The sequence below is a fragment of the Mustela erminea genome, chromosome 18, assembly GCF_009829155.1.
Source record: "Mustela erminea isolate mMusErm1 chromosome 18, mMusErm1.Pri, whole genome shotgun sequence".
NCBI classification, from domain to species: domain Eukaryota; kingdom Metazoa; phylum Chordata; class Mammalia; order Carnivora; family Mustelidae; genus Mustela; species Mustela erminea.
Window position 1 is genome coordinate 1,652,360 of NC_045631.1, and position 25,977 is coordinate 1,678,336.

The window sequence follows — 25,977 nt, forward strand, 5'->3', positions numbered from 1 at the left end:
GACACCCCCTGCACCGAGTCCGACGGCAGGGGCAGGACCAGGGGCTCCCACCTTGTCATTCCGCTCGCACAGGAACTTGAGCCTCTGGGCCCGTTTGTGCATGAAGACACCGTCCAGGTGGCCCGTCTCCACCGAGCGGATCTCAATGGCTTTCTCGCCCCAGCCCATGATCTGGTTGGAGCAGATGTAGGCTGGGGGAGAAGGGCAGGAGGGCCAGTGAGTGGGCTGCAGCAGTGGCTGAGGGCCCGGGGGGCGGCCCAGGGGCAGGCGCCTCGCTCACCCACGGAGGTGGGCATCTCTCCCCACTGCAGCACCACGTCCTTAATGATCCGCCCATAGGTGTTCACGTAGACGCCCTCGTCCTCGTAGCAGAGCAGCATCTCCATGCCGTCGGTGTCGGGGAGGAAGATAATGGCGTGGGGCGTGATCTGGCTCTGGATCTGGGGGCGAGAGGGCTCGCTGCAGGCCACGCCCCGCACCCCCGGAGCCCTCCCCGCACCAAGCCCCGCCCAGCTTACGTGCACGGGGATGTAGATGTCGTAGCTGTTCCCCGAGTCCACGTCCACCGCATGGAAGCCGGCGCTGGAGCCATAGATGACCTTGAGCCGCTGACCCTCTTCCACGGTCAGGTCGACCAGCAGAGGGCGGTGAGGGAGGTCCGCGAAGGACTGTGGACGGGAGAAGGGCTCAGGGGCTGCGGCTGGGCCGCTGTGGCCCCGCTGGGCGGATGGGGGCTGGCGGCGGGGCTACCTTGAAGGCCATGAACTTGTGGTAGGGCTTGGGAGCCCAGGCGTACACCTCCACGGAGCTCTTCAGGGCGATGACCAGGAACTTAATGCGCTCGTATTTCACTGCGGGCAGGGCAGAGGAGGGTTGGGTCCCGCAGGCCTGTCACTGAGTGCCTGGCCCCGTCGCCCGGCCATGCCGCCCAGGCCCCCAGGGCCGCCCCGCGGTGACCTCCTCACCCACGCGGTAGTGCCCGCAGCCCTCCATGTCCCCCACGGTGGTCCAGCCCTGCTTCTTCTCCACATCCGGGTCGTTGTGCAGAATCTTGTTCCGGAGCCAAGACAGGTAATAAACCCGCAGTTTGTTCCTTTTCCCTGAGGGCGGACACACAGGCCCTCACCAGCAGTCCAGCGCCGGCCTCCTGCCCACTCCAACCGCTGTCGGCCGCACCCCACGGCAGCGTCAGGGGAGGCCCCACCTCCTCCCAGGCTGCAGGTGGGACAGCGCAGGGGTCCCTGCGCCTGGCCCCAAGAGCGCCGCGCCTGGCCCCAAGAGCGCCGCGCCCGGCGCACCTGAGATGGTGATAAGCAGGTTGAGACCTTCTAGCACGTCCATTTGCTGGAAGCGCCGCCGCCCGATGAGCCCGTACACCTTGCCCTGGCCACTGCGGTCCAGCAGCATCAGGCCGTTCTCCGTGCCCACCAGCAGGTTGACACCTGTGACGGGAGCCGGTGAGCGGGTCACCAGCAGCCCGCCCTCCCAGGCTGCGAGCACAGGGACGCACTGCCCCCCCTCTCCCCTGTCCCCGGCTCACCCCAAAGGGCCGCACAGAGGATCTCTGAATTGAACCGCTTCTTGTACTTCCGAATCTCAGGGGTCTCGCTGTGGGCGCGGGTGTTGGTGGGGTTCACGTTGACCACGGACCCTTTCCGGACGTCGTACTGGAGCTGATCCAGCCGGCCACCCTCTCCCCCTACCAGGGCTGCCGGAAAGAGAAGAGAAAGGGGAGGATGGCTGCAGCCTCCTCCCCTCAACCCTCCCCACCCACCCCTGCATTTGGTGGGGGGGGGCTCCTCTGCATACTCAGCAGGACAGGGGAAGGGTGGAGAAAGAAGGTGCAGGGAGGAGTAGAAAGTGGGCAGAAGGCCCAGCAAAATCCCCATCCTGTCCCTCAGGCTCCCCAGCTGCCTCTGTCCCTGGCAGGCGCTCAGGCCCAAGTGCAGGCCCAGCAGCTCAGGAAAGCCACACCACCAGTGCCCAGCGTGTGCCCTCCCCCTGACCTCGAGCCACACCTCCTCCCATCCTCACCTGTGATGGGGATGGTGTCCCCACTGCCTCCGGGCTGGTAGACCCCTAGGTCCACAAACATGGTGAATGAGCTCTTGCCAGGGGCCTTTACCAGCCCACGAGACTGGTACTGTGGGGGTGGGGCAGCGGTCAGGCAAACGCTCAAGACCCGGACCCCACACCCCTGCCCACAGCCCCACGCCCCGGGGCTACATCTGCCCACTTACATCGCTGCCTCCGTCCTTCGACGGGGGGCTTTGGCCTTTGCCACTCTCCGTGGGCGAGTGGCTGGGCTGGACGACGTCAGGAAGGTTGGTGTAGCCATTGCTGTCCGCGTGTAGCAGGCCGCGCTCCTCCTCGGGGGTCTAAGGAACAGAGGGAAGGGAGCCAGTGCCGGGCCGGAGGCAGGGGGCACTGCAGGTGCAGGGAAGAAGGGGGGCCACTCACGCGCTGGACCACCATGGTGCCGCCCCCATATGGGGTCTGGGTCCCGGCCATCTCCTCCACGTCGTGGACCACCATGGTGCTGACACTGTCGGTGTCTCCGTCGCTGCCGTGGGAAACAGGATGGCCGTCAGCCCCCAGCTCCAGCCTGCCGCGAGGAGCCCGCCAGGGACTCCTCCAGTGGAGTCCCTCCAGTGGACACTGCCCCGCAGGGGTTGGGGGTGCTGGCACCTGGGGGAGGCCCGCCCTCCGCTGACAGAGCAGTGGGAGACAGGTGGGTACACCAGCTCAGATCCCCTTCTCCAGAGACCGGAAAACCCAGGATCCCCCAATCTAGGAGATGGGAAGCCTGCCTTCCCCCAGGGTGCCCCCATACCGGGCCCCGGGGGTATCTCTGCTCCCCTCGGAGGGCTCGCCGTTGCTTTCCTCCTCATCTTCACTGCTTTCGACCTCCTCACTGGAGGATGAGTAGTCCATGGCCTTCTTGGGAGGCCGCGGGGCCTCGTCCAGGGCTCGCTCTTTCAACAGCACGAAATCCTGCAGGGGTTGGGGGAGGAGGGACCCATAAGGAAGGGGGGTGGGGAGGGTGGGGGCCGGTAAGAAGAAAGCCAGAGAAGGGGCAGGCACAGGGGCTCCCAAGCAGGCCTCATCACTGACCTCACCGATGGCACGCTTATAGCTCTGGGAGGGGCCGCGGGGGCCGCAGGGCAGCGGAGGAGCAGAGAGAGGTGGAGAGAGATCAGTAGCCAAGAAGCGCGGCCCGTAGCCCCTTGGCACCAGGTGGCAGAGGGCCCAGCCCGGGGCTCCTGGGGGCCCTGAGGCCCCAAGCCCCACCCCACCCCCCACACAAGCAGGCGGGGCTGCAGCCGCTGCCCAGGACTTACTGCTGGCCGGCCTGGCCGGGAGCGGTGGTCCTCGGGCTTGGCTTTGTTCCCAGGGGAGAGCACGGGGGAGCTGTCCAGTTTGGAGGAGGCTGCACAGGGCAGGGCAGGAGAAGGGAGGTCACAGACCCCTGCTCGCCCTCAGTGACTCACAGCCAACTGGGCCCGAGGTAGGGTCCCCCCACAGTGTCCGGGTGGGCCCCAGAGCTGGGCCAGGCCATACCTCCCACGCGGTTCCGCTCCAGCGAGCCGGCCTGTGGGAGGTGCCCGTGAGACGGAAGGGCACCTTCTGGTCGCTCCCAGCCAGGGTCGCTCCTCCTGAGGTCGGGGTTGCTGTGGGAGGGCAGAGGCCGGTCAGGGAGCCCTGCCCAGGACTCCAGCGTAGCGCCGCAGTGCAGAGAGCCACCACCAGGGGGCAGCCCGTGGCCGCAGTGAGGGTGAGACTTGGGGGGGGCAACTCCATTACCTACAGGCGTTGGGCGGGCCAGGGGGCTGAGCAGGGGGCCCTGGAGGCTTGGGGGTGCCCCGCTCTGCCCGCCTTTGCAGATAGATTTGCCAGGCGGAGTTGCTGCGAGGTCTGTGGAGGGAGCACAGGGGTGCCCGGGGGGCGGGGCAGGGGGTGCTGAGGTGACTGGGGTGGGGCTGGCCCACCCCTGAGCGGGTGACCTGGCAACCTCCCCTGTGCCCCCCCAGCCCCTCGCCCCAGGGCCACCATGCATCCTCCCCCGGGGGCTACCTGGCGCGGACAGCCTGAGCCGGCCGGGTCCCTCCGGCCCCACTGGTGTTGAGGGCAGCGGCGATGGAGGAGGTCCTCTGAGGCACCTGCAGGGGACCGGGGTGGGGGGTGGTGAGTGCAGTGCATCCTCCACTTGGCCGGTGTTCTCCCTGGCTTTCAGGGACCCGCCAGCCGAGGTCAGGGACGCTCACGGATCTTCCACAGTCGTGAAGCTGGGACTCCAGCCCCGCAAGTCTGCCCCTGCAGCTCCCCGAATGCCATGGGCGTGCTTCAGGTCCCTCACTCAGCCCTAGGAGCAGGGACGTGGTCCCAGAGCAGGCAGCCTGCCTGCCTCCGGCCTGGAGGCTCACAGGATAGGGTCCAGGGCGGGCGCCTGGCCTTTCTCTTCCCTTCCAGCCCTGAACCCCGTTTCCACCGGGCCTGCTTCCCAGAGTTCCTCCTTTTCCTTCCCGTTTCTCCTCTTTCCTGTCCTGTGGCACGGCCCTTACCTTGGGTGGGGCCTCAGAATCCGGCCGGACCCAGGCTGGGGGGCTCGGGCTGGGGCCAGGCCCTTCGGAGGTGGGATCTGAGTTCTGGCGGATGACGGCTCCTCGGGCGCTGGGCGTGGCACTGGGCGTGGGGATGGCAGGGTCGGGCTCATGGGCGGCTGGGAAGGCAGCCAGGTTTCGGGTGGGTTGGTCCTGCAGGGACTGGGATCGGGGTACAGGCGCTGCATATGGCTTCAGTGGGACCCGGTGCGCCACCAGGCTCTGCAGGGAAAGACCAGGGAGGGTGGGCTGCCCGCTCTGTGGCGCATCCCCACCCGGGAGCGGGGCCTGGGCTGGGAGGAAGCTGTGAGGAGAGCCTCTGGCTTCCAAGTGTCCACTGGAGGAGAGGGGCTGTGGAAGCCCAAGAACAGGGGACAGGGCCAGACTCATGCAGAGGCAGGCAGGTGGCTGTCTTTGCCCCTGTACCCCGAGATCTGTGACCCCTGGCTGAGAGTGTGCATGTGTGCGCACACGTGTTTGTGTGCGTGCACACATGTGCCTGTATGTGCACGCGTGCCTGTTTGTACGTGCACATGTGTGTGTGTGCATGTGTGGGTGCACAGCTGTGCCACAGCTGTGCAGAGGGAGGCACCCGTATCTGCGCATGAACACAGACTGGGGCAAGGCTCACCTTGTGCGGTCCCTCCTGGGGCTCCACCGGCCTCTGCATAGGAGGGGTTTGGGAAAGGGGGCCTGGGGGCCCAGGGGTGGCCTGGGGGAGGGGGGTCTCGGGCCCCGTGCTGCCTGGCTTGGTCTTGGCCAAGGGGGAGTTCTGCTGCTTGTTCATCCTCGTTCTCTCCTCCACCTGTGGCGCGAAAGGAGGCCCTGGGGATGCCGGCTTCGCTTCCCCGTCCTTGGAGCACAGGCCCTCTGCCCCCGTCCCACACCCGGTGCCGAGCTCCCTGTTCCCCAAGCCTGCCAGGGCGCCGTGGCCCGTACCTCCCGGGCCCAAGCCGGCTTGTCAGCGGCAGCGACGCCGCGGCCGTAGTGATAGAGCGGCTTCCTGTCTGCGGGCAGGCCCTGCTGCTGCTGCTGCTGGAGGGACTTGAGGTAGGCGTGCTCCTGCTGCAGCTGCCGCTGGAGCCGCTCCGACTGCCGCTGCTCCTCCAGCTGCTTCCGCTTGTACTCCTGGGCCCGAGGGGAGGGAGAGCGGCTCAGCAGCGCGGCCCGGACCGAGGCAGGCAGGCCCTCTCTCCGGCCAACCGAGACGCGGGGTCTTCCCCCGGCGCCGGGCCGGACCCCCTGCCCTGCGGTGTCCCCATCCCACTCCAGCACAGAGGCTCCGCAGCCGCTGCTTCCCAGAGGAAGCCGGGGACCCCGTTACCAGCAGCAGGGCCTGTTCCTGGAGCAGCTGTTGCTGGAGGATCTCGAGCTGTCGCTGCTCCTCCTCTAGCCTGTGACGGATATACTCCTGGGGGGGGGCGGGGGGGAGCAAAGGGCAAGGGGGAGAGGCGGGGGGCGGCGGCGTACGAGGACGGGATCGGTGGGGTGAGGATGAGGAGAGCGGGCAGCGTCCGGAGAGAGACAGATGGGGGGGCATGAGCCCCAGGAGGGTGGGCGATGAGGAGGAAGCCGGGGTGGAGGGCCCGTGAGGGGCGGAGGGCAGGCGCAGGGGTGAGGTGTCGAGGACAAGGCAGAGATGGGGAATGAAGGCGCAGAGACAGGAGGAGGGCAGGAGCCAGGGTGGGGGTTGAAGGGTGGGAGAAAACAGAGAGAGAGTGAAGCTGGAAAAGACAGGAATCTAGGGGACGGGAAAGACGGGGCAGGGCATCGTGGTGCAGGGGAGGCAGGCGGCAGGAGCAGAGGGGAGGCGGGCAGGGAAGGGGTGAGTCTGGTGTGCACTGGGGGCGCTGTACCTGCTCGCGCTCCGCCTGCCGCCGCTCCTCCTCCCGCCGCAGGGCCTGCATGTCCTCCAGCCGCTGCTGCTCCTTCTCCTGCAGCTTCCGCTGCTCCCGCTCCCGCCGCTGTTGCTATGGGCGGGAAGAGGCGCTCTTCAGGCCTGCGCTGGACACCCAGCCTGCTTCTGGCGCCTGCCGGGAAGGGGAACCCTGCCCGACAGTGCAGGGAGGCCTTCTCCCTGGGGCTTGGGCTGCGGCACTGGGCGACTGACGCCCCTAGGGGCCACCGTGGATGATGCTTTCCCTGTCCACTCGTGCACGAAGCCAGCCATGCAACGGCAGCCAAGTGCCCAGGAGCTAGACACCCAGACCCTGGCCCCCAGCCCCGCTGCCAGCGGCACGGAGTGGGCCGCAGGGACAGCCTCTGGCCACAAGAGGGCGGCAGGTGCCCACGCAGAAGCACCAGGTCCAGGCCCCGCAGCCGGGGTGGCCCCTGTGTCCACACTAGAGAGGAGGCCTCCCGAGAGGTCCCTCCAGCCCCAGAGCTCCCTGTGCCCTGCCTGGCCCCAGCCTGTGCATCGGCTGCCGGGAACATGCGCCCCCTACCCCGAGGCCGGCTCCTGCCAGTCCTTAGCTAAGGGGCGGTTTTGGGGGGCAGCCGACGGGTATCGCCTGCGACTTAGACGGTTTTCTTAAGTCTGGCTCTCCGCGAACTTGGAGGTCACATCACCATTTCGACAGAAATGCCGACGCTGAGGCCGCGTTCACACCGTCTCCCTCAGCCCGTCCCTCCGCAGAATAAAGGCATCTGAGCACGAGTGCTTACGAATGCCTGCTTTCTAAACCGATCTAAAATACGCCGCCACTTAAATGCGCCTCTCTAGGGGGCACCTCGGTGGCTCAGTGGGTTAAAGCCTCTGCCTTTGGCTCAGGTCATGATCTCAGGGTCCTGGGATCCAGCCCTGCATCGAGCCCTGCATCGAGCCCTGCATCGGGCTCTCTGCTCGGCGGGGAGCGTGCTTCCCCCCATTCTCTGCATACTTGTGCTCTCTCTCTCTGCTAAATAAATAAATAAATAAATAAAATCTTTTTTAAAAATCTTAAAAAAAAAATTTTTTTAAATGCGCCCTTCTATTAACTCAGAGGTCTTTCTCCCACCCACCGCAATAAGTGTTTTCTAGCAAATCTAAGCCAAACAACCGAAAACAAAGGAGGATCTCGGGAAGGGATTTCCAGATCAGAACTGAAAGGTGCTGCGCCAGAAGCCCAGGGCACTGGAGGGTGCGCAGGGACAACGGGGACTGGCCTGTCCATGCAGAAGGCGCCCCCTGTGAGGCCGGGGCCTCCCCCACCCGCCGGCCGGCAGGGCACCCCCACCCACCCACCCGCACCTCCTCCACGCGCCGCCGCTCCTCCTTCTGCTCCTCGATGCGGCGCTGGCGCTGGTGCAGCAGGTGCTGGATGTGTGCCTCAGGGTCGCGCTGCTGCTGGAGCTGCTGCTGCTGCAACTGCTGCTTCACGGCCTCCGAGTTGCTCTTGTTCTCCTGCTGCAGCCGCAGGAATTCCCGGCGCAGCGTGGACTCCCCGGGCACATTCATGATGGAGCTGGGGGGTGGGGGGGTCAGGGCATGCACGGGGTGGGGGGTTGGGGAGACTCCGCCGCCGCCCCCACCCCCACAATCTTTGCCCCCCTCTCTCAGTCCCCCCACTCCTCCAACATCCAGGCCAGGTTCTCTGTCCCCGACCCCAGACCGGGCCCCCCCCCACACCCACAAGTACAGCTGCCCCCCCGCCAGCCGGGGCTGGGGCCCACCTGGGCTCGCCTTCCTCTCCGTGGCTGTCGTCCTCCTCCTCGCTGCCGCTGTACTCATACTCGGTCTCCTCTGCAGGGGGAGGGCACTGCTGTTCCTTGGCCTGGCGCCCCAGACCCCACCCCGGGCTAAGGAACCTTCCGCAGGGGTGAGCAGCACAGGCCGCGAGGGGGTGCACAGGGCTCCTGGGCGCGGCAGGACTGGGCTCCAGGGGGAGTTGGGGTGGGGCGGCTTAGGAGGGCCTCCCCACCGGCCGGCCTACCCTTCTCGCCTCGCTTCTTCCGGGAGCGGTCTATGTGGTCCTTGAGCTGGATGCGGACCTGGCGCTCGGTGGGCTGGTCGCGGATGAAGGGGAACTTGAGCAGCTGCTCCGTAGGCGGGCGGCTCAGGTACGTCTTGATAAGACATGTGTCGATGAAGTCGGTGAACTTCTTAGACCTGGAAGGTAAGGGGGCTCACGCTGGGAGGGGCCCCCCGGAAGCGGGGGGCAGTCACAGGCCAGAGAGAGAGATCCTCCATCCAAAAGCCATCTCAGTTTCCCTTGGGTCTTCTCCACATCCCAAGCCTGGTCCGGCCCCCAGCCCTCTGTGGTGCAGACCCTCACCGGGCATAGGGGTGAAGGCAGGGGTGCCTGGTCCAGGGACCTACCATTTCTTGGACTTGAGTCTGGGGGGTGGGTTCCGTGGGATGAGGAAGAGGGCTCGCATGGGGTGCATGTCGCACAGAGCTGGCACATGGGGGTGGGGGGGACACACCATGAGTCTCTCTCGCAGCCCTGCGCAGATCCCCAAGCAGTCCCTCCCACCACGACCTCCGTGACCCCCCCACAGCCCCTCTAGGGCTCCCTCCACTCCTGGGTCCACACTTACGGGGGGCCCCCTCTGCCATCTCGATGGCTGTGATTCCTAGAGACCAAATGTCACTCTGCAGAGGGAAGGAGGGACAGGAGCATGTTCCTGATGGCCCTCTGTGCCCACCATCCCGGCCTTGTCAGGGCCACTTCCTGGGCTCCAGCTGACCCCACCCCTCACCACAGGCACAGCACCGCACCTTCACCGTGACACCCGGGCTGTCTGAGCCTCTGCCCCCATCTTCAGTCTGCCCGCCACCCCATCCCCGTCCCACCATTGGCTGCCTCTGTGCAGCCCGCCCCCTGCTCCATACCCGGTAATCGTAGGTGGCGTCGGGGTTCTCGTCACAGGCGATGACCTCTGGGGCCATCCAGTAGGGGGTCCCGATGAAAGTGTTCCGCCTGCCCACGGTGCGGTCCAGCTGGGCACTCACCCCGAAATCCACTGGGAAGACACAGGGCGGGGGTCGTCCTGGGGGTCTTGGCGCTGGCAGGTGCATGCCCCAGAGGCAGCGGAAGCCCTTGCCCACCCAGACATTCCTGGACACCTCCGCTACCCCGTCCACATCCTGAGGAGCCTGACCTAATGTTCTTGCATCTGGGGGGACAACCATTGTGAAAGGGCCAAGGGCCAGGCAGGAGGGGCCAAAGCATCCCATCTCCCGTGAGGGACCTGCACAGCACCTGGGATGCAGATGTCCGGGTGGGGGCAGGGGACACTTCTGCACCGATTCCCAGCACGGGGAAGGGCCTCACAGGGGAGGAGACAGGACAGGCCCAGAGCAAGACCTGAAGCCTCCTTCTGTCCTGGAGGTCAGAGCGCCCCACCCGCCGCCCGCTGGGAAGGAACTGCCGTACCTAGCTTGACCTCGGCATTCTCTGTCAGCAGCACGTTCTGCCCCTTGATGTCCCGATGAATCACCTTGTGAGCGTGGAGATGGGCCAGACCCTGGGGCGGGACGGAGGGGGAGCTCAACCCCGGCGTCAGAGGGTACGGCCACCCGGAGGAGAGGGGCACAGAAGGCTGGGCTGAAGGGGCAGCCCCCACGTGACCCGGGAGCGTCCTCAGAGGAGGGGCCCCTGGAGAAGGCCCAGCAGCTGCAAGGTGGCAGGGACAGTGCCAGGAGGCTGTGCCCCCTGCCGCTGGAGGGTTCTGCAGGGTGGGCTGGGTGTCCCTGCCCCGACCGCCGGGGCCCCGGGCGCTCACCCGCAGGATCTCCCGGCAGATGTAGGCGATGCAGTCTTCCTTCAGGGCGTTCCCCTTCGTGTTCTTTACCAGGTCCGTCACGGAGCCTGCGCCGCAGAACTCCATCACCAGCTGCGGCACCGGGCCGGGGAAGAGCATCCATCAGGCAGGGCCTCCATGCCCCCATCCCCGACCCCTGCAGGAGGGCCAGAGGCCTCGGGGCCACAAGTGGGGTGAGCCGGGGAGATGAGAAGGCCATGCATGTGGGGCTGAGGGAGGCGGTCCAGGCCCTAAGCAGGAGCCCGAGGAACCCCGAAAACTAGACAGAAAGAAGTGACCGTGTGCGTTTTCCTCGGGGACTGCCCTAGGCTTTCGTCTGGATCCTGCGGGGACCCGCAGCCCAAAACCACAGGGGCAGCCCCGGAGCGCGGGCTGGCAAACTTTGGCCTGCCAGCCAAGCCTGGTTTTCACATTTCTAAACAGTTGGAAAAAATCAAACTAAGAATCCTATAAAATTGGGAGTTGGAATGTCCTAAGTCAAGGCTAATGGGACCCAGTCACACTCCCGTCCCCATTCACATGCGCACTGCCCGTGGCTGTTTTGGGGCCCAGAGGCCACTGTGAGCAGCTGTCACAGACTGTAGGGTCCACAGAGCCCCAGACACCGGCTGCCTGGCCTTCACGGCCAGCCCAGAGGCATGGCGGGGAATAAAAACCGTTCTCCAGGCCTGCTGGAGAAGTAGCAGCAGGCAGGGCGGGCCAGCAAGCTGCAGGAGGGGTCCTGGGGACACCCCTGCACCCTGGGGATCTGGAGGCCGGTCGCAGTGTTCCTCCACACAGCCCATGCAGAGAAAGGCCGCTGGGGACGTGTGCACGTGCAAATGCAGCGACAGTAATCTGTGGTCCCGCTTCTGGGCCCCTCCCCGACACAGGCCCAGGATGGGGGGGCGGGTGCAGTACGTCCAGCAGGGGGCACCCCAGGTAGGGCCTACGGGGACCATGACGCACGCCCGTGTGCAGAGTGCACAGGAGGTGCTTGGGAAGCACATGTCTGTGGCTGGCGGTGGGGGGGAGCCCCCGCTGAGCCCTGAGCCCGCAGCCACGGTCTCTGGCGCACTCCCTGGGTGCTGGGCTGCAGAGCAGGAAGGGCAAGGCCGGGGAATGGCGGGCCTGGCCTGGAGGGCAGTGACTCTCGGGAGAGAATCTGGGGGAGGCCCAAAGGAGCCACAGCAAGCTCTGGATGAAGGAATCAACCAGAAGGGCTTGTGCTCTCCAGGAGGGTCCGACCTCGGCCTCCACGCAGTTTTTGGGGCTGTGGATCCCCATGGAGCTGGGCAAGGAAGCAGGACAGACGGACTCACCTCCTGCCCCAGGCCCTGTTCAGGGAGGATGCAGGCAAACCCCAGGACCCTGGAGAGGCTGGCAAGAGGCTGCAGCGTGTGTATAGAGAGGCAGGGGGGCAGGGAGGCCATGTGCATGGGAAGAGGGCTGGGGGCCTGCACTGGTGTGCGGCTGGGCCTGGAGGCAGGGAGGACTGCAGAGGGCCGGCTCACCCAGAGCTGGTCGTCGTTCCCGGGCGGGCTCTTCTTGATGAAGGCCCCGTAGTAGGTGGCAATGTTGCGGTGGTGCGAGTACTTCTTCAGCATGTTGATCTCCTGTTTGATCTCCTCCTCCTCGTCCTAGGAGGACAGGATGGCTGAACCCAAGCCCACCCCCTTGCCCACCTTGGTGTCCCTGCCTGTCCCCCGCCCCCGTCGCTCCCTACCTCCGTGACGTCCATGACCTTGATGGCAGCCAGCTGCCCAGTCTTGACATGCCGACCCTGTGGGGCAGAGAGCCGAATGCGGAGGCTCTGAGTCTATGTCTGGGGACACGTGATTCTGGGACAGGCTGTGCCTTCTGGCTGTTTTTGGTCTTAGAAAGTGTCCCAGTGGTGACGAGACACTCCATCTATGGGTGTGTCACAGAGGCAGGCAGAAGCCCCTCAGAACAACTACGGGGCCCAGACTCCAAGTGCGAAGTTGGATTGAGACGACAGGTCCGCTCTGCCCCCTAAACAGCTCAGGGAGGCGCGTGGGAGTCACCTCTGTCCCAGGCCACCCAGTTTGAAGAGCAGGGGGTGAAACAGGTCCTCCCCCGCCTTGGGGGGGTGGTTGGGGGAGGGGTTCCGCCTCTCTAGCAGCTTCTATGCCAGTCCCACAGCCTCGTGCTTTCAGGAAGCCTTTCCCAGAATCGCCCCCTTCCAAGGCTTTTTATTATTACTGGCAGGAAAGAATAAAGACAAAGCTGGGATTTGAGGGAACTCGTGGAAACCCAGAAAGCAGATCAGCCTGCTGATGCCCCACCGCTAATGCTAATGGGAAGGAACTTCTAGAATATGTCCCTGCCATTCTCTCTCCTCTCCCCTCATCCCTCTGACATTCCTCCAGGAGCCATCCCAGCCTGGGACAGGGGAGTCCAGGCTTCCTGGGAAAGAGCAGGGAGCTGGGGGAGGGACGGTCAGCCCCTCCCATCATTCTTGTCTTCAGCAGTCATTCAAGACCCCAAGCCCAGAGCAGCAGCAGAACACAGCTACTATTTCCATGGCAACGACCAGGCTGGCAATGGGAGACTGGAGGAGGGGGCGCACCTTTCCCCCAAAGCTTACAAGGTGGTACCGATGACCCAGGAAATGCCCCTGCGATGCAGAGACTGGTGGAAAGGCCTAGCGTCACATCAGGAGAGGCAGAAGGGGGGCATATGCCCTAGAGGCTCCAGCTCTGGGGACAGCATCCGCCTGGGACATCTGATGTGCCACCTCCTCCTCCCAGTGCGACCTGTGGTCGGGCTGGGTGGGCCAAGCTGAAGTGACAGGCAACGGTCTTGGAACTGCTGCTTTGTGTGGGGGACAGGGACGGCCCCTGAAGCAGAAAGCCAGAGCTCAAGAAAACCACTTCCCCTCTGTGACAGGTCCTGGGGCTCCACCAATGCCAAGGCTGGGCCTCAGTGAGGGAAGAAGCCAGAACTGCCTTGTGGCCTGAACTCTGCTCGCAGTTCCCAGGTGAGCCCCGCCGGACACACACGCACAGCCACACACACACACGTGCACACACACACACACACACACACACACACACACACTTGCCACTGCCCTCCCGGGCCCCTGCCCACACCCTGCCCAGCTCCAGACCTCCTCCTGCTGAACCCAGGACTCATGGAGACTCCATGCACAGCCCACCAAAACACCCCACATGCTGGGCTTCTCTCTCCCACCACATTCACGCTCCTTACCTCTCCCAGCCTCCGTCCCCTCCCACAGCCCCAGAACTAGGGCCTGCTCCCCCCGCGCCGAGGGCCCCATTAGAGGCTCACCTTGTACACCTGTCCGTATGTTCCATTGCCGACCACCTCCACCAGCTCAAAGATTCCAGCAGGGTCCTGTGGGGCGGGAGACAGAACAAGGTGTGGGGACTTCAGAACAGAGCGGGAGAGACGTATCCGGTCAGGGGAGTGAGCAAATGGACAGGATGAAGGGGCTTCAGGGAACCCAGGCCCAGCAGTGTTTTTGGTGGGTTCAGGGTCCGTGTTCTACAGGGAAGTTCAGAAGAAGGGGGGAGATGACAGCAGTGGGAACCCCACTAGCCTTCAGACATGCCTGTGATCACACAGACAGCAACAAACTCTGGGAGGCTGCGGCCGCCTCTGCCAGACGGGGGTGCCCGAGCGTGCATCTCCGGAGCTGGGGTCCCCTGCACACACCTGCGACCATGGCGAAGGGCTTGGGACGGAGCCCGGCACAGAGTGTGTGTGCGCAGTACAAGATAATCATCGTTACGATTTTTTTTTTAAAGATTTTATTTATTTGACAGACAGCGAGAGAGGGAACACAAGCAGGGGGAGTGGGAGAGGGAGAAGCAGACTCCACACTGAACAGGGAGCCCAATACGGGCTCGATCCCAGGACCCCAGGACCATGACCAGAGCCGAAGGCAGATGCTCAACTGACCGAGGCCACCAGGTGCCCACTGTTGTGATTTTGTAAAAGCAGGGAGGAGGCAAGCCAGCCGGAGGCCACAAACCCAGCAGCCTCCTCTCTTGTCCTTTTCCCGCTTCTTCCCAGTCTTCCTGATACCCAGCATGGGACAGCAGGTGACAGAAAGGGCCACGGGGAGGGCCCGGGGGCTGGAGTACTTCCAGGCCCCGCTCTCTGGAGCCAGGCGGTGCCAGGAGGAGAGGCTGGAAGGGCTCAGACAAAGCCACCAAAGAGGCTCCCAGCTTGCTGGCCCCAGAGCACGCGGCCAGCCCAGCTGCAGGGACGCCCTCTGCACCCTCTGGCGGGGCCTTCTTTTGGAGACAGGCCAGGAGGTCAGCCTGCCCCTTGGCCCCCTGCAGGTCCAGCAGGGGGGTGACACCCCTGAGAACACTCTCAGGGCAGTGCCCGGACCTCTGGGGTTGATCATTTTAAAAGCCCAGAACCTGAAACTGCTTTCCCCCTGATTCTGAAACCAGGATAGGATTTCTGGAAAACAAAAGAACGCCTGACAGCCCCTCCTCGGCGAGCAGCAGAATCTAACTTGGCAGGGCCGGATAGCAGAGACAGTGGCCCGAGGCTTCCACAGGCATCCGCACCGGACACCGCCTGTGCCCGCTTTCCCAGAGAGGGGACCCGAGGACCCACACATGCAGTCCCCTCCCCATCCGTCCCCTCAGAGCGCACACCATCGTGCACCAAAGCCATGTCTTTCCTTTGCATGGAAACTCCTGGAAGAAAGGGGCAGCACCCTCCTTGCTCAGTGGCATGTCCAGCACCCTGCCCGGTCCCGGCTCGCAGCAGCCAGAGAACACCCGCACCTGCTCCAGGAGACGGTGCGGAGGGGCTGCCTGGCCCAGAGTTCTGCGGTTGCCTGTGCAAGCATTTGGCTCCAGCTGAGGTCACCCCACACAAAAACAGGCCGACAACAGAACCACCCTGAGCAGGTCTGACGGAACAGTAGGCCCCAAGAAAGGGAGAAAGTGTCACTGCGGGGACAGCTGATGGGAGTGGCCGGGAGCCCAGACCCAGTTCTCCTGTCTGCCTGCAGGCCCCTAGCACCCCCTGGAAGGGCTCGGCCTCTCAAGGGCCTTGAGCTTGGCCTGTTGGGCTGTGCTTTCCTACGTTCACTTTACTCTTTCCAAGGTGGACGGAGGCGGACCTGGGACTCGCGGTCATGAATTCTGGGGCGCTCCTCACCTAACACAGAAGGAGGACGGGCCTGGGTATCCTAACTACGCACGGCTGGTGCCTCAAGTCAGCACAGACCGGTTCAAGTCTGATCTCAGACCTGAACCCACCTCCTCCTCAGAAGTGTGGGAGGCGCTGGGGAAGACAACAGTCCTTGTGGTCAGACGTAATCTCTGGGTTCAGTTTTGCGGCTCCAAGTTGGTTTCCTGACCTGCTAACCAGGATGGCCGCACTTCCTGGGAAGAGCTTTCCAGACAATGGACCCGAGACCAGGCCTTTGACGGGTGTCGCGATGCCCGGCCTCCCTCCATACAGAATGTGGGGGCGGGGCCCTCTCTACCAACAGCAGGACCGATTCCACCCCTGTCGTCCGTCCCTTCTTCCCTCCAGACATCCCTGCTGGTCTTCCTCTCAATCCTGGGGCGTCCCCACTCTCGGCTCGTGCCTTACCATGTCTCGGTCCAGGGCCCAAGGTCACCCTCCTGACCTTCCCCTCGTGCCCAGAGCCGACACCTCCGTCGGGTATCCAGCTGTCCCATTGTTAACCAACCGATAAATATTTTCTGAGTGAGTGTCTACACTCACCCTGGGCCAGCCTAGGCCCTAAGCACGGGGAAATTCGTAGGGTAACTTTCTCTTCTTTTACTTACATCAAACATTTACCGAGCACGAACTCAGGGACAACTCCTCAGTCAGGCACGAAAGAGTTCAGCGATACGGGAGGAAGGTCCAAGACGGACCTCGCAATTTACAGGCCGAGGACCCCTACGTGCTCTAGGATTTTATGCCGAAAGAGGGAGCGAAGGCCCTCGGGGCATCGAGAAGCTGCCAGGCAGAGTGGGAGCCCCTGGAAAGCGGCCTTCTAGGAGGTCCTGGGCATCAGTTGTGTCCCGCGCGAACATTTAAGTGTTTGGGGCTTTGTCCTGCTCACACAGAGGCTGGGCTGGACGGAAGGTCCATTGTGTGGCTTCAGGGACAGGCTGAAGCAGGCCAGGTGCACCGCGCAGGCTCCTGCAGGCTGGGTGCATGGTTGGTGGGCGCCAGGAAAGTGAGAGCCAGCAGTGTTGGGCCGGGGACGACGGCTTGGTTTGGATGTTGCGTTTGCGATGTTTGGGGACGTCAGGCAATTAGGAACGAGGGTCTGGAGACAGACTGAAAATGGACACGGGAGACAGACGTCCAGAGAAGGAAGAACCCAAAAGCCGGCCTCTGGGGAACAGCCCTGGCCCCCATGGCGGACAGCAGGATGGGTGGCGCTGAAGAGAGCACCAGTGGCCACAGACTTAGACTTGCAGTCCCTCTGGGGGGCTGCAGCCGGGGGCGGGGCTGGAGGAAGTGGCGCCCTCTGGGGAAGTCGGGCTGAACGGAAGGGGACTCTGATGACGGGGCAGCAGGGTCACAGGCTTTCCAAAACAGGAAGGTCTCCCCTGTCCGTGGGAGGGAAGATGACAAAAAGACAGGAGACCGGGACGCCTGGATGGCTCGGTGGGTTAAGCGCCTCTGCCTTCAGCTCAGTCATGATCTCGGGGTCCCGAGATCGGGCCCCACATCGGGCTCTCTGCTCAGTGGAAGCCTGCTTCTCTTTCTCTCTCTCTGCCTGCCTCTCTGCCTGCTTGTGATCTCTGTCTGTCAAATAAATAAATAAAATCTTTAAAAAAAAAAAAAAAGACAGGAGACCGAGGAAGCCTGCCAAATTGACTTCTCAGCCTGTAGGTGCGCTGCGTCCCCCGAGGGGTTCCAGGAGCGATTCGGGCACGTTGGTTCTTCCCCTACATGCATGCAAGGGTCCAGAAGACCCCATTCAAATGCCCGCATTTATGCTCGACTCTATCAGCATGCTCGGCGGCTCCATCTGCTGGGAGTCTGCACGCACCCCTGCAGGCAGTGCCCTGTGCCTGGGAAGTGCCAGGCAGCCCAGCTTGCCCTCCGCACGCAGGCCCAGCTCTGGGAGAATGTGCTAGAAACACCCTCCAGCTCTTCCTCTGGCTGCTCAAAATCTCAGCCGCCAGGTTCCTGTCTGGCCAAATGCTGGGAGGTGGGAAGGGACGGGGACAAGGCTGTGGATGAGAACCCAAGGGACTGAGAAGAGACACTGGCCAGTCGGTGGAGGCCCACATTAAGATGAGGAAGCCTCAGGAGCAGCCGGCGGCCTTGACTTCACCGACCACATGGGTGGGAAAATCATCTGCTGTGTGGGAGGCGGGCCCAAGTGAGATGGGAAAGCTGGGGAGGAGATGCCTTCAGGATCCACCAGGATCCCTGGGGAAGATACTGCTGGGATCCGGCTCCCGGGCCTCCCATGCAGCATGTGGGTCTGGGGCAAGGGGCCGAATCTATGGGACAGATCCCCCCCCCCCCAATTCTACTGTGGGTCGGTGGACCTGCTCTGTGGAACTCTGCACTTCAAGGGGTACTGACAGGTGGGTGGGGTGCAGGCCTCCCCGCAGCAGGACCTGTGTGACAAACTGCCATCCTGTAGCAGCCCCGCAGCCCCTCCATATGCGGGGACTCGCTCACGCCCATTTTTCTGTGCGTTCATGTGCTGAGCCAGCCCGACAATGATCTCTTCCCTCTGCCAAGCCAACTCCTGCCCGTGTCAGGAAGTCTTCCCTGCTACCCCAGCCCATCCCGAGCTGTCCCACCCGTGACTGTCAACCTCAGTTTCACGTATTAACGGCACAGCAATGGAGTTTCTCAAGAACAGGACCACGTGGAGACGTGCTGTTCTGGGAATGACCTGAGAGCAGACTAGGCTGTTGACTCTCGCCACTTCCAGTCAATGTCATGCTGGGGGTTCCACCCAGTGTGATCAAGAAATAAAAGGCTTCCAGTCTGGGAAAGAAGAAGGGAAACTATCTCTGTGTGCCCATGACATAATCACGCGTACAGAAGATCCTAAGAAATCGACTAAAAATCTTTGAGAACAAATCAATGAGTTTGGCAAGGTTGCAGAACGTGAGATTAATGAACAAAACCAACCCTTTTTCTATGTTCTACAATGACTAACCCAAAAATGAAATTAAGAAAACAATTCCAGGGGCGCCTGGGTGGCTCAGTGGGTTAAGCCTCTGCCTTCAGCTCGGGTAATGGTCTCAGGGTCCTGGGATCGAGTCCCACATCGGGCTCTCTGCTCGGCGGGGAGCCTGCTTCCTTCCTTCTCTCTGCCTGCCTCTCTGCCGACCTGTGACCTCTGTCTGTCAAATAAATAAATAAAATCTCTAAAAAAAAAAAAGAAAAGAAAAGAAAACAATTCCATGTACAGTAGCATCCAAAAGAATACATTTAAGCCCAGAAGTGTCAGATGTGGCCACTCAAAATATGAACATTGTTGAGCAAGTTAAAGACCACATACACGAACAGGTTTCCCATGTTCATGGACCGGAAAACTCAATACTGTTAGGAGTCCACAGGTTTGGTGCACTTCTATCAAAATCCCAGCAGGCATTTTTGCAGAAATTGACAACTTTATCCTAAACATCATACAGAAATGCAAAGGATCCAGAGGAGACAAACGATCTTGCCAAAGAAGAACAGAGTTGGAGAACTCCCACTTTCTGATTTCAAACTCACTCAGAGCTACAGGATCCAGACAGTGGTGTGGCGGAATGACAGGCGTCTGGATCAGAGGATCCAAACGCCATCTCTTTGGTTTGCGGTCAGCTGATATTCGACAAGAGTACCAAGGCAGTCAAGTCTTTTCAACAAACGGTGCCGGGACAGCAGAGTGTCCACGCGCAGGACAATGGAGTCGGACCCCTACCTTGTGCCACATAAAACTTTAACTCAAAGTGGATCCCAGACCTAAATGTAAGGGCTAAAATCACACAAATCTTTTTTTTCCCTGCTCTCTAAAACCATGGAAATCTTAAAAGAAAACACAGGAGTAAATCTTCATTACCTTGGATCAGGCAATGGTTTCTTACAAAGGGCACCCAAAGCGTATACCACAAAAGGAAACAAACCCACATAAGTCCCTGGATCCTGGGATGGAGCCCTGCATCAGGCTCCCTGCTCTGCTGAGAACCTGCTTCTCTCTCTCCCTCTGCCTGCTGCTCTGCCTACCTGTGCGCTCTCTGTCACATAAATAAATAAAATCTTAGGAAAAAGACCAAAATAACAATAAAAAGACAAATAACCCAATTAAAAAATGGGCAAAATTTCTGAACAGACATCTCTCTGAGGATCTACAGTGGACCATAAGCACACGAAAAGGTGGACATTATTACTCACGAGGGAAATTCGAACCCAAACCACACGAGCTCCTATGTCACGGCCACTAAGACAGGGACTGTCCTGAGGACGGACAGTGACAAGCACTGGGAGGAGGCGGGGAAACTGGAGCCCTTGTGCACCACTGGGGGGATGTAAAATGGCACAGCCACTTTGGGAAACACTGTGGCGGCTACTCAAAATGTGGGACCGAGAGTTATCACAGGACGCAGCAGGGAGCTGCCCGGGAGAACTGAAAACCTATGTATGCACCAAAATCCGGACAAAGCGGGGCTCACAGCAGCATCAACCCTGGCGGCCCAAGGGCAGGGACAACCCCAATGCCTGCCAACTGGCGGACGAGCCCCATGTTGGGTGTAGAGATGACTTAATAAAAAAACCCAAAAAAATCAAAAAAAGAAAAATGATTCTGAGAATAGCGCTCAGAGCACTCAATAAAGAATTCTGATTAGTGACAGGCTCCATGCTAAGAAAACGGCCCGACGAAAATGGAAGGGAGCCCCCTAAGTGCTTTTGGTCTATTAACACATAAGGTCCTGAGCCAAACACAGAAAATGGTAAAATACAGCCACCTGGGGCACCTGAGTAACTCCGGTCATGATCCTGGAGTCCTGGGATGGAATTCTGGGTCAGCTCCCTACTCAGAGGGAAGTCTGCTTCTTCCTCTAACCCTCTCCCTCCTCGAGCTTTCTCTCTCTCTCAAATAAATAAATAAAATCTTAAAAAAAGATACAACCATTTACAGGATTAAGAGTTAGGGAACTCGGATTCCATTTTTGGCTCTGCTGCTAACAGGCTGTGTATCTGTGGGAAAGTCACCGAACCACCCTCGGTTCCCTTTCAACAAGAAGAGAAAACTTTCTGGCTCCCTGTCTGTGGCTGTAGCACGCCCGTGCACACCGCACGAAGATGCCCCCTCCGGGCCGTGTCCTCACGTCTTTGCCGGGCGCCAGAAGACAGCAGTGAGCAACAAGGCCTCTCTGTTCCATAACACACCCAGGATGCGGTCCCGGCGGCTACTCATGTTCCCGGGGAGACCTCCAGCCCCCAGTAGGCTATCAGTTAGGTTTTTGGGGAGTCAAGAATGACACACGGGTTTCTGTGCAGGGCAGGGGCGCCCCAATGCCGCAGCAGTCAAGGGTCAAGTGCACTTGTGCTGCACGGGGAACATGTAGGGCGACTCCCGAGAGCTTCCGGACCGGAGCGCTTACGGACACTACAACTTCGGGAAGCCTCCCGTGGACAGGAGATGTGGACAAAGATGCGGAGAGCATCCCATAGATGCTGGAATCCCTTACTGATGGGCACAGCTGGGAGACAGGAACCACACCCTCTCGGGGAGGCCTGTCACCGGCAGAGCTGGGTTCCAGGCAGACTGTGCCCTCTGCTGCATGGCGTTCCCTACGGCTCATCACCCTGCGTGCCCGCCCATGAAGCAGCAGCTGTGGGGCTAAGGCCGTGTGTCCCACAGCCAGGCAATGCCGCGGCACACACCCAGGACGTGGCTCACATGGGACAGCGGCCCCTCGGCCTGTCTCCTCCCAGCACCAGCCACATCTCTCAGTGCACAGGAGCTACTCAGGGTCCCCTCAAGTCCCCCTTTAAAGACTTCACGGAGTCAGTGACCCCAGCTACGGCCCCAGGACCCTTCCAGCATCAGGCACAGGTCGGGGCCCAACAAATGTCAGTGAGTGACAGTGAGGCCCGGCACTGGGGTCCTTCCCTTGGTCACTGGCTCTGCTGGCCAGTGGCTCTGGCCTTGGCTCTACGTCCCCTGCTCTGTGGGCCCTTCAGCAGCTCCCAGGCCTCCCACAGCTCCTATCTGCAGGAAGAACAAGGGGGAAATGGTGAGCCGGACTGAAAACCAGCAGGACACCCAGTCCGGGGCCGGGCACCCAGCACCAGTGACACCTTGCTTTCCCCTCCCTGAAGCCCGGGGCCGTTGAACAGTCTGAGCGAGACGGGCTGAGATGAGGTTCAGTATGAAGGCTGGGACCACCTCCCAAGAGAAAACGCACCGCCAGTCAGTGCACGGTCAGGCCCAGACTGCGATGCAGTTGGGGGGCGGGGGATGCTAACTGAAACCCGGGCTCTCGGGAGCAGAGGGCCAAGGCCATGGGGCAAGACACGTACAGACTAGCGTGCAGAGACCTACAAAGGGACAAGAGGACAGGAGGGCTCCGGGTTCCCTGCAGTCTGGGAGGAAAGCGGTGGGTGACAGAATGGGCAAAGGCGGACCAGCACCTTAGGACAGGCGTGACATTTCCGGGAAGTGGCCCCAAGCTGGCAGGGCTGAACCCCGGCGTCCGGTCCTGTTCCACAGACAACGGGCCTGCTCTGGTGGCCAGAGCCCGTGGGGGCGCTGCCTGCAGACGGAGCCCCCGGTGGGTAAAGGGCTTTGTGAAGTTCGTCACCAATGCAAACTGTTATTGGTATCAGCCGTAGCTTTTCTACGGTCACACGGAGCCTCCTTAAACCCTGGCTCTACCTTCTAGGAGTTTCTAAGTCAGACACCAGCACAGAGAGGACAGGATGAACGCACTGACGAGTCACGTGTGCCACAGCGGGACAGAGAGGTATGATGGGAAATGGACCCCCCAACTTTTCTGCTGACCCATGGGTCCTTTTTAAAGATTTTATTTTTTAGGGGCGCTTGAGTGGCTCAAAGGGTCAAGCCTCTGCCTTCGGCTCAGGTCATGATCTCAGGGTCCTGGGATCGAACCCCGTATCAGGTTCTCTGCTCAGCAGGGAGCCTGGTTCCCCCTCTCTACCTGTCTCTCTGCCTACTTGTGATCTCTGTCAGATAAATAAATAAAATCTTTAAAAAAAAAAAGAGAGATTTTATTTTTTAAAAGTAAGCTCTATGCCCAGCACGGGGTTCCAAGTAACAACCCCCGATCAAGAGACACGTGCTCCTCAGAGGAGCCGGCCAGGAGCCCCTCCCCTTCCCATGGTCTTAGGGTTACAGAATTTCAGAGCAGGAAGGGTCCGTCCACTCAGAATTCCCAAGAGATTCTAGGAGGCTCTGGAGTGGCAGGAAGGGGACTCTGTAAGGCCTGGGAGAGGGGTGGGGTAGGGCGGGTCTGTCCTGCGTTCCAGGGCCCTGTGGCACTTATGCACTGGGATGAGCCCTGACAGGTCCTGCCATTGTACACAGGGCCCAGAGGGGCCACTGTGCCCTGGACAGGAGGCGGGGCTGCAGGGGTGAGGGCAGGGCTTCACAGAAGAACCTGTGGCAGACAGATAGACAACAGACAACAGGAAGGGGCTCTAGGGAAAGAGTGGGGAGCTGTGGTCCACAGAGGGACCCAACAAGAGCAGCACAGTAGGGCCCAGAGCCACGCAGCTCTCGGGCCTAGGGTAGCCTAGGAGAGTCTGGGGGAGTTTGGGGGAGCCTGGGGGAGACTGGGGGAGCCTGGGGGAGTAGGCTGCCACAGCTCTGATTCTGAGAGTGGGCGGGCGGGCGCAGTGGCCCTCTGTGCACCTCCCAGAGGGAGACAATAGGCCTGGCTGCCTGAGCTTGTCCTGTGACCCCAAAAGGCCCACACAGAGAGGAAGAGGGGCAAAGGCCACATGCTACTGAGGTCCAGGCTGGAGAGGGGCCCTCACCCTCCTTGGGGCAAGACAGCGGCCTCAGAGCCACCCCCACAAGCCCAGCAGCCCAGGAGCCTTCGTGCACATACAGTGCCTGTCCAGCACAGGCAGCTTGGGACCTGCCCTTGGTCCCATCACCAACCACAGGACTTCTGGGAAGCCAGGGCCAGGCAGGGATGAGGCTAAGGGGCGAGGCTGACAGCCTCCCCCACAAGTTCAGGTCTTACAGGGACACGGGGACACTGCAAGGGGCAGAACCTCGGGGTGGCTGTCTAGCCATCCTCCAATGAGCGGGGAGCAGCTCTAGGCCGAGTGTGCCTGCCAGCCCAGGAGAGAGCTCTGCAGCTGGGTGTGCATTTGTGGGAAAGTGTGCGAGTGCACGAGGCAGAGAGGAGTGGATGCGGCAGGAGAGGCAGGAGTCTCACCCGATCACCTCCTCCTCCCTGCCCCGCAGAGACCACTGTAGCCTCCCCTGCAGGAGGCAGCTCCCTCAAGGGAGCCGGTCTGGCCCACTTGTGTGGTGCCCCCATGCCCATGATGACCTGGGGGAGCAGGGAGTGTGTCATGGCCCCTTCCTCCCCGAGGAGGCAGGCTCCAAGCCACAGCATGTGTGGACAGGCTCCGGGTGAGGAAGGAAGCCCATCCAGGAGCGGGGCACCCAGCCCCCATCAGCTGCCCCACCCAGGAGTAAATAAAACCTCCAGAAAGTCGCTCCCGGGTTCTCTGTTCTCTGCTCCCCTACGGCCCAGCCCTTCCTCCCATGCAGGGGCGGCATCGGCCCTCCGCTTCCTGGGATTCCAGTTCAGTTCAGGGGTTTGGTTCGGGTTCAGGGAAGGGCTCTCAGGGGGAAGGTGGTAACTGGAGGGCAGCGAGGGAGGGAGAAGCAGGCTCTGGGAGCCGAGGGGACAGAAGGAACCCAGAAAGGTTTGTGTGCTGGGGAGACACAGAGTTTTTGAGCCTCTCCTCCAGAAGGGGACACACACACACACACACGTGACCTGGACTCGCACGCACACAGAGGCAGAAACAGGTCCAGACATGACACATGCATGAACACAAATGCCACTCTAATGGGAAGGGAGTCAGAGCAGCGGGCGGACGGGGGGGTGGTGGTGGTGAGGGGAGTGGCCCCCTGCACACCGGCATGCCCAGCTTCCCCAGGAACAGACAGCAGTCTCAGACAGGAGCCCAGGCAGGTTGAGCAGCCCAGCCCTCCATCCAGACCGGAGGGGAGGGAACTAGGCAGAGCCTTGTGGGGAACTGGGATGTGCAGGGGGAGTCAGCAGTGGGAGGGAGGGAAGGAGGAGAGGGGCCAGAACACCAGCAGTGGGACGGGTTCTAAAATGGCCACAGGCAAGGCAGGGGACAGATGGTCCCTTGCTGCTGCTGAGCTGGAGAAGTGGGGAAAGGGAAAAGAAAAAATAAATATCACCACAGTCAGGAATTTAAAAATAAATCCCAACCCCTAGAAGATAAACAGCGTGTGTCCGAGGTCCCACCTGCCTCCACAGCGCTCTGGGCAAAGAGGGAGGCAGGCTGCAGAGGACAGCCCGGGCCACGCCCCTGCCCGAGGCCGGCCCCCAAGTCTGCCCTGGCCTGGCCTCAGCCTCCTCACAGCTCAGGTGCTATGCTCCTCAAGGGTCCCAAGTCGTGGAGCGGTCTGATCTCGGCAGAGCCACAGAACCACCCGCGGCCACCGCAACCCCTTTTTGTCACCGCACGCTTGGGAAGTGCTTCAGCCAACGCCCGATCGCCCAGCCCTCCCCATCCCGGTGTGTTTGCACCTCCGACTGGCAAGGGCCAGGCAGGACCTGCCAACCCATTTCACAGACGAGGATCAAGGCTCCCAGCACAGAAACCGCTGCTGCAGCACAGCAGGGACTCTCGAGCCGCAGGCAGGTCCAAGGGGGCTTCCCGCGACCCAAGGCGGCGCTGCCCCCACCCCCCAGCCCCACCCACTCCCACCCTGCGCTGCCGCCCCGCCCACTCCCTGGCCACGCAGAGCTCCCTCCCCTCGGAGCCCCGCCCACTCCCAGAGATCTCACTTGCCATCTGCAGACCAAACGCTATCCTCAGGCTCAGATCCCACCGCCTCCCAGCTGGCCTCCACGCTGACCTCCCAGGCGGGGCTCATCTGGAGTCTGCCAACTCCACCTTGGGGTCACCTGTTTCTTGTGGGAGCGGAGGTCCAGGGCCCTGCACACCCCTGCACTTCCCTGGGCTCTTCTAACTTGCCACGCCCTTGTTCAGCGCTCCACACTGGACCGCAACACTGTCGTCCTCCAGGAGGCACGAGGACCAGTGGCTCCCGCAGCACAAGCATTTGCAGGCACAAGCACATTGTTGCGACCAAGTCTTTCACTGCCTCCCTGCTAGGCTGCTCTTAGGGGTCAGGAACACCTCAAAACCTGTCTGTTGAATGAATACAGAAATTAAAGAGAGCTGCTGTTCTTCCTTCCTCCCTAGCGCCATCAATGGTTTCTAATGCTAGTTTTGGGTTTATCTCCATTTCTCCCAAATAATCCATGACAGTCACTTAAAAGCAATGCACTATGGCAGCTGCTAGAGTGAACCCCTTTTTGGCCTATATGCCTGGTGAATCTGGGCCTCTAGAAAGTGGACTTTGTTAAAGAAGCAAACTCCTACATAGTTGACAAAACCCAAACAA

The 25,977-nt window shown here is 61.6% G+C and overlaps 1 protein-coding gene across 10 annotated transcripts in view; it reads right to left on the minus strand.

Annotated features, from left to right (window-relative positions):
- MINK1 (misshapen like kinase 1) overlaps nt 1–25,977 on the minus strand; it is a 42,474-nt gene that overhangs the window by 1,039 nt on the left and 15,458 nt on the right. For 2 of the 10 annotated variants that reach the window (XM_032319872.1, XM_032319862.1), the window contains exons 2-33: nt 13,638–13,703; nt 12,052–12,108; nt 11,840–11,965; nt 10,308–10,418; nt 9,959–10,049; nt 9,415–9,545; nt 9,120–9,174; nt 8,899–8,977; nt 8,513–8,688; nt 8,253–8,322; nt 7,831–8,044; nt 6,458–6,571; nt 5,926–6,012; nt 5,541–5,729; nt 5,233–5,406; nt 4,563–4,823; nt 4,075–4,160; nt 3,805–3,915; nt 3,562–3,671; nt 3,342–3,430; nt 3,115–3,138; nt 2,834–2,994; nt 2,461–2,563; nt 2,241–2,378; nt 2,035–2,143; nt 1,541–1,708; nt 1,299–1,442; nt 966–1,100; nt 751–851; nt 519–668; nt 281–440; nt 52–191 (exon numbers count right to left, since the gene is read on the minus strand). In XM_032319872.1, coding sequence (XP_032175763.1) covers nt 52–191; nt 281–440; nt 519–668; nt 751–851; nt 966–1,100; nt 1,299–1,442; nt 1,541–1,708; nt 2,035–2,143; nt 2,241–2,378; nt 2,461–2,563; nt 2,834–2,994; nt 3,115–3,138; nt 3,342–3,430; nt 3,562–3,671; nt 3,805–3,915; nt 4,075–4,160; nt 4,563–4,823; nt 5,233–5,406; nt 5,541–5,729; nt 5,926–6,012; nt 6,458–6,571; nt 7,831–8,044; nt 8,253–8,322; nt 8,513–8,688; nt 8,899–8,977; nt 9,120–9,174; nt 9,415–9,545; nt 9,959–10,049; nt 10,308–10,418; nt 11,840–11,965; nt 12,052–12,066 — 3,822 coding nt within the window. In that variant the 5' untranslated portion in view covers nt 12,067–12,108; nt 13,638–13,703. The remainder of the gene's footprint in view (nt 1–51; nt 192–280; nt 441–518; nt 669–750; nt 852–965; nt 1,101–1,298; nt 1,443–1,540; nt 1,709–2,034; nt 2,144–2,240; nt 2,379–2,460; nt 2,564–2,833; nt 2,995–3,114; nt 3,139–3,341; nt 3,431–3,561; nt 3,672–3,804; nt 3,916–4,074; nt 4,161–4,562; nt 4,824–5,232; nt 5,407–5,540; nt 5,730–5,925; nt 6,013–6,457; nt 6,572–7,830; nt 8,045–8,252; nt 8,323–8,512; nt 8,689–8,898; nt 8,978–9,119; nt 9,175–9,414; nt 9,546–9,958; nt 10,050–10,307; nt 10,419–11,839; nt 11,966–12,051; nt 12,109–13,637; nt 13,704–25,977) is intronic. The other 8 variants (XM_032319864.1, XM_032319865.1, XM_032319868.1 and 5 more) reach the window with 8 other exon arrangements.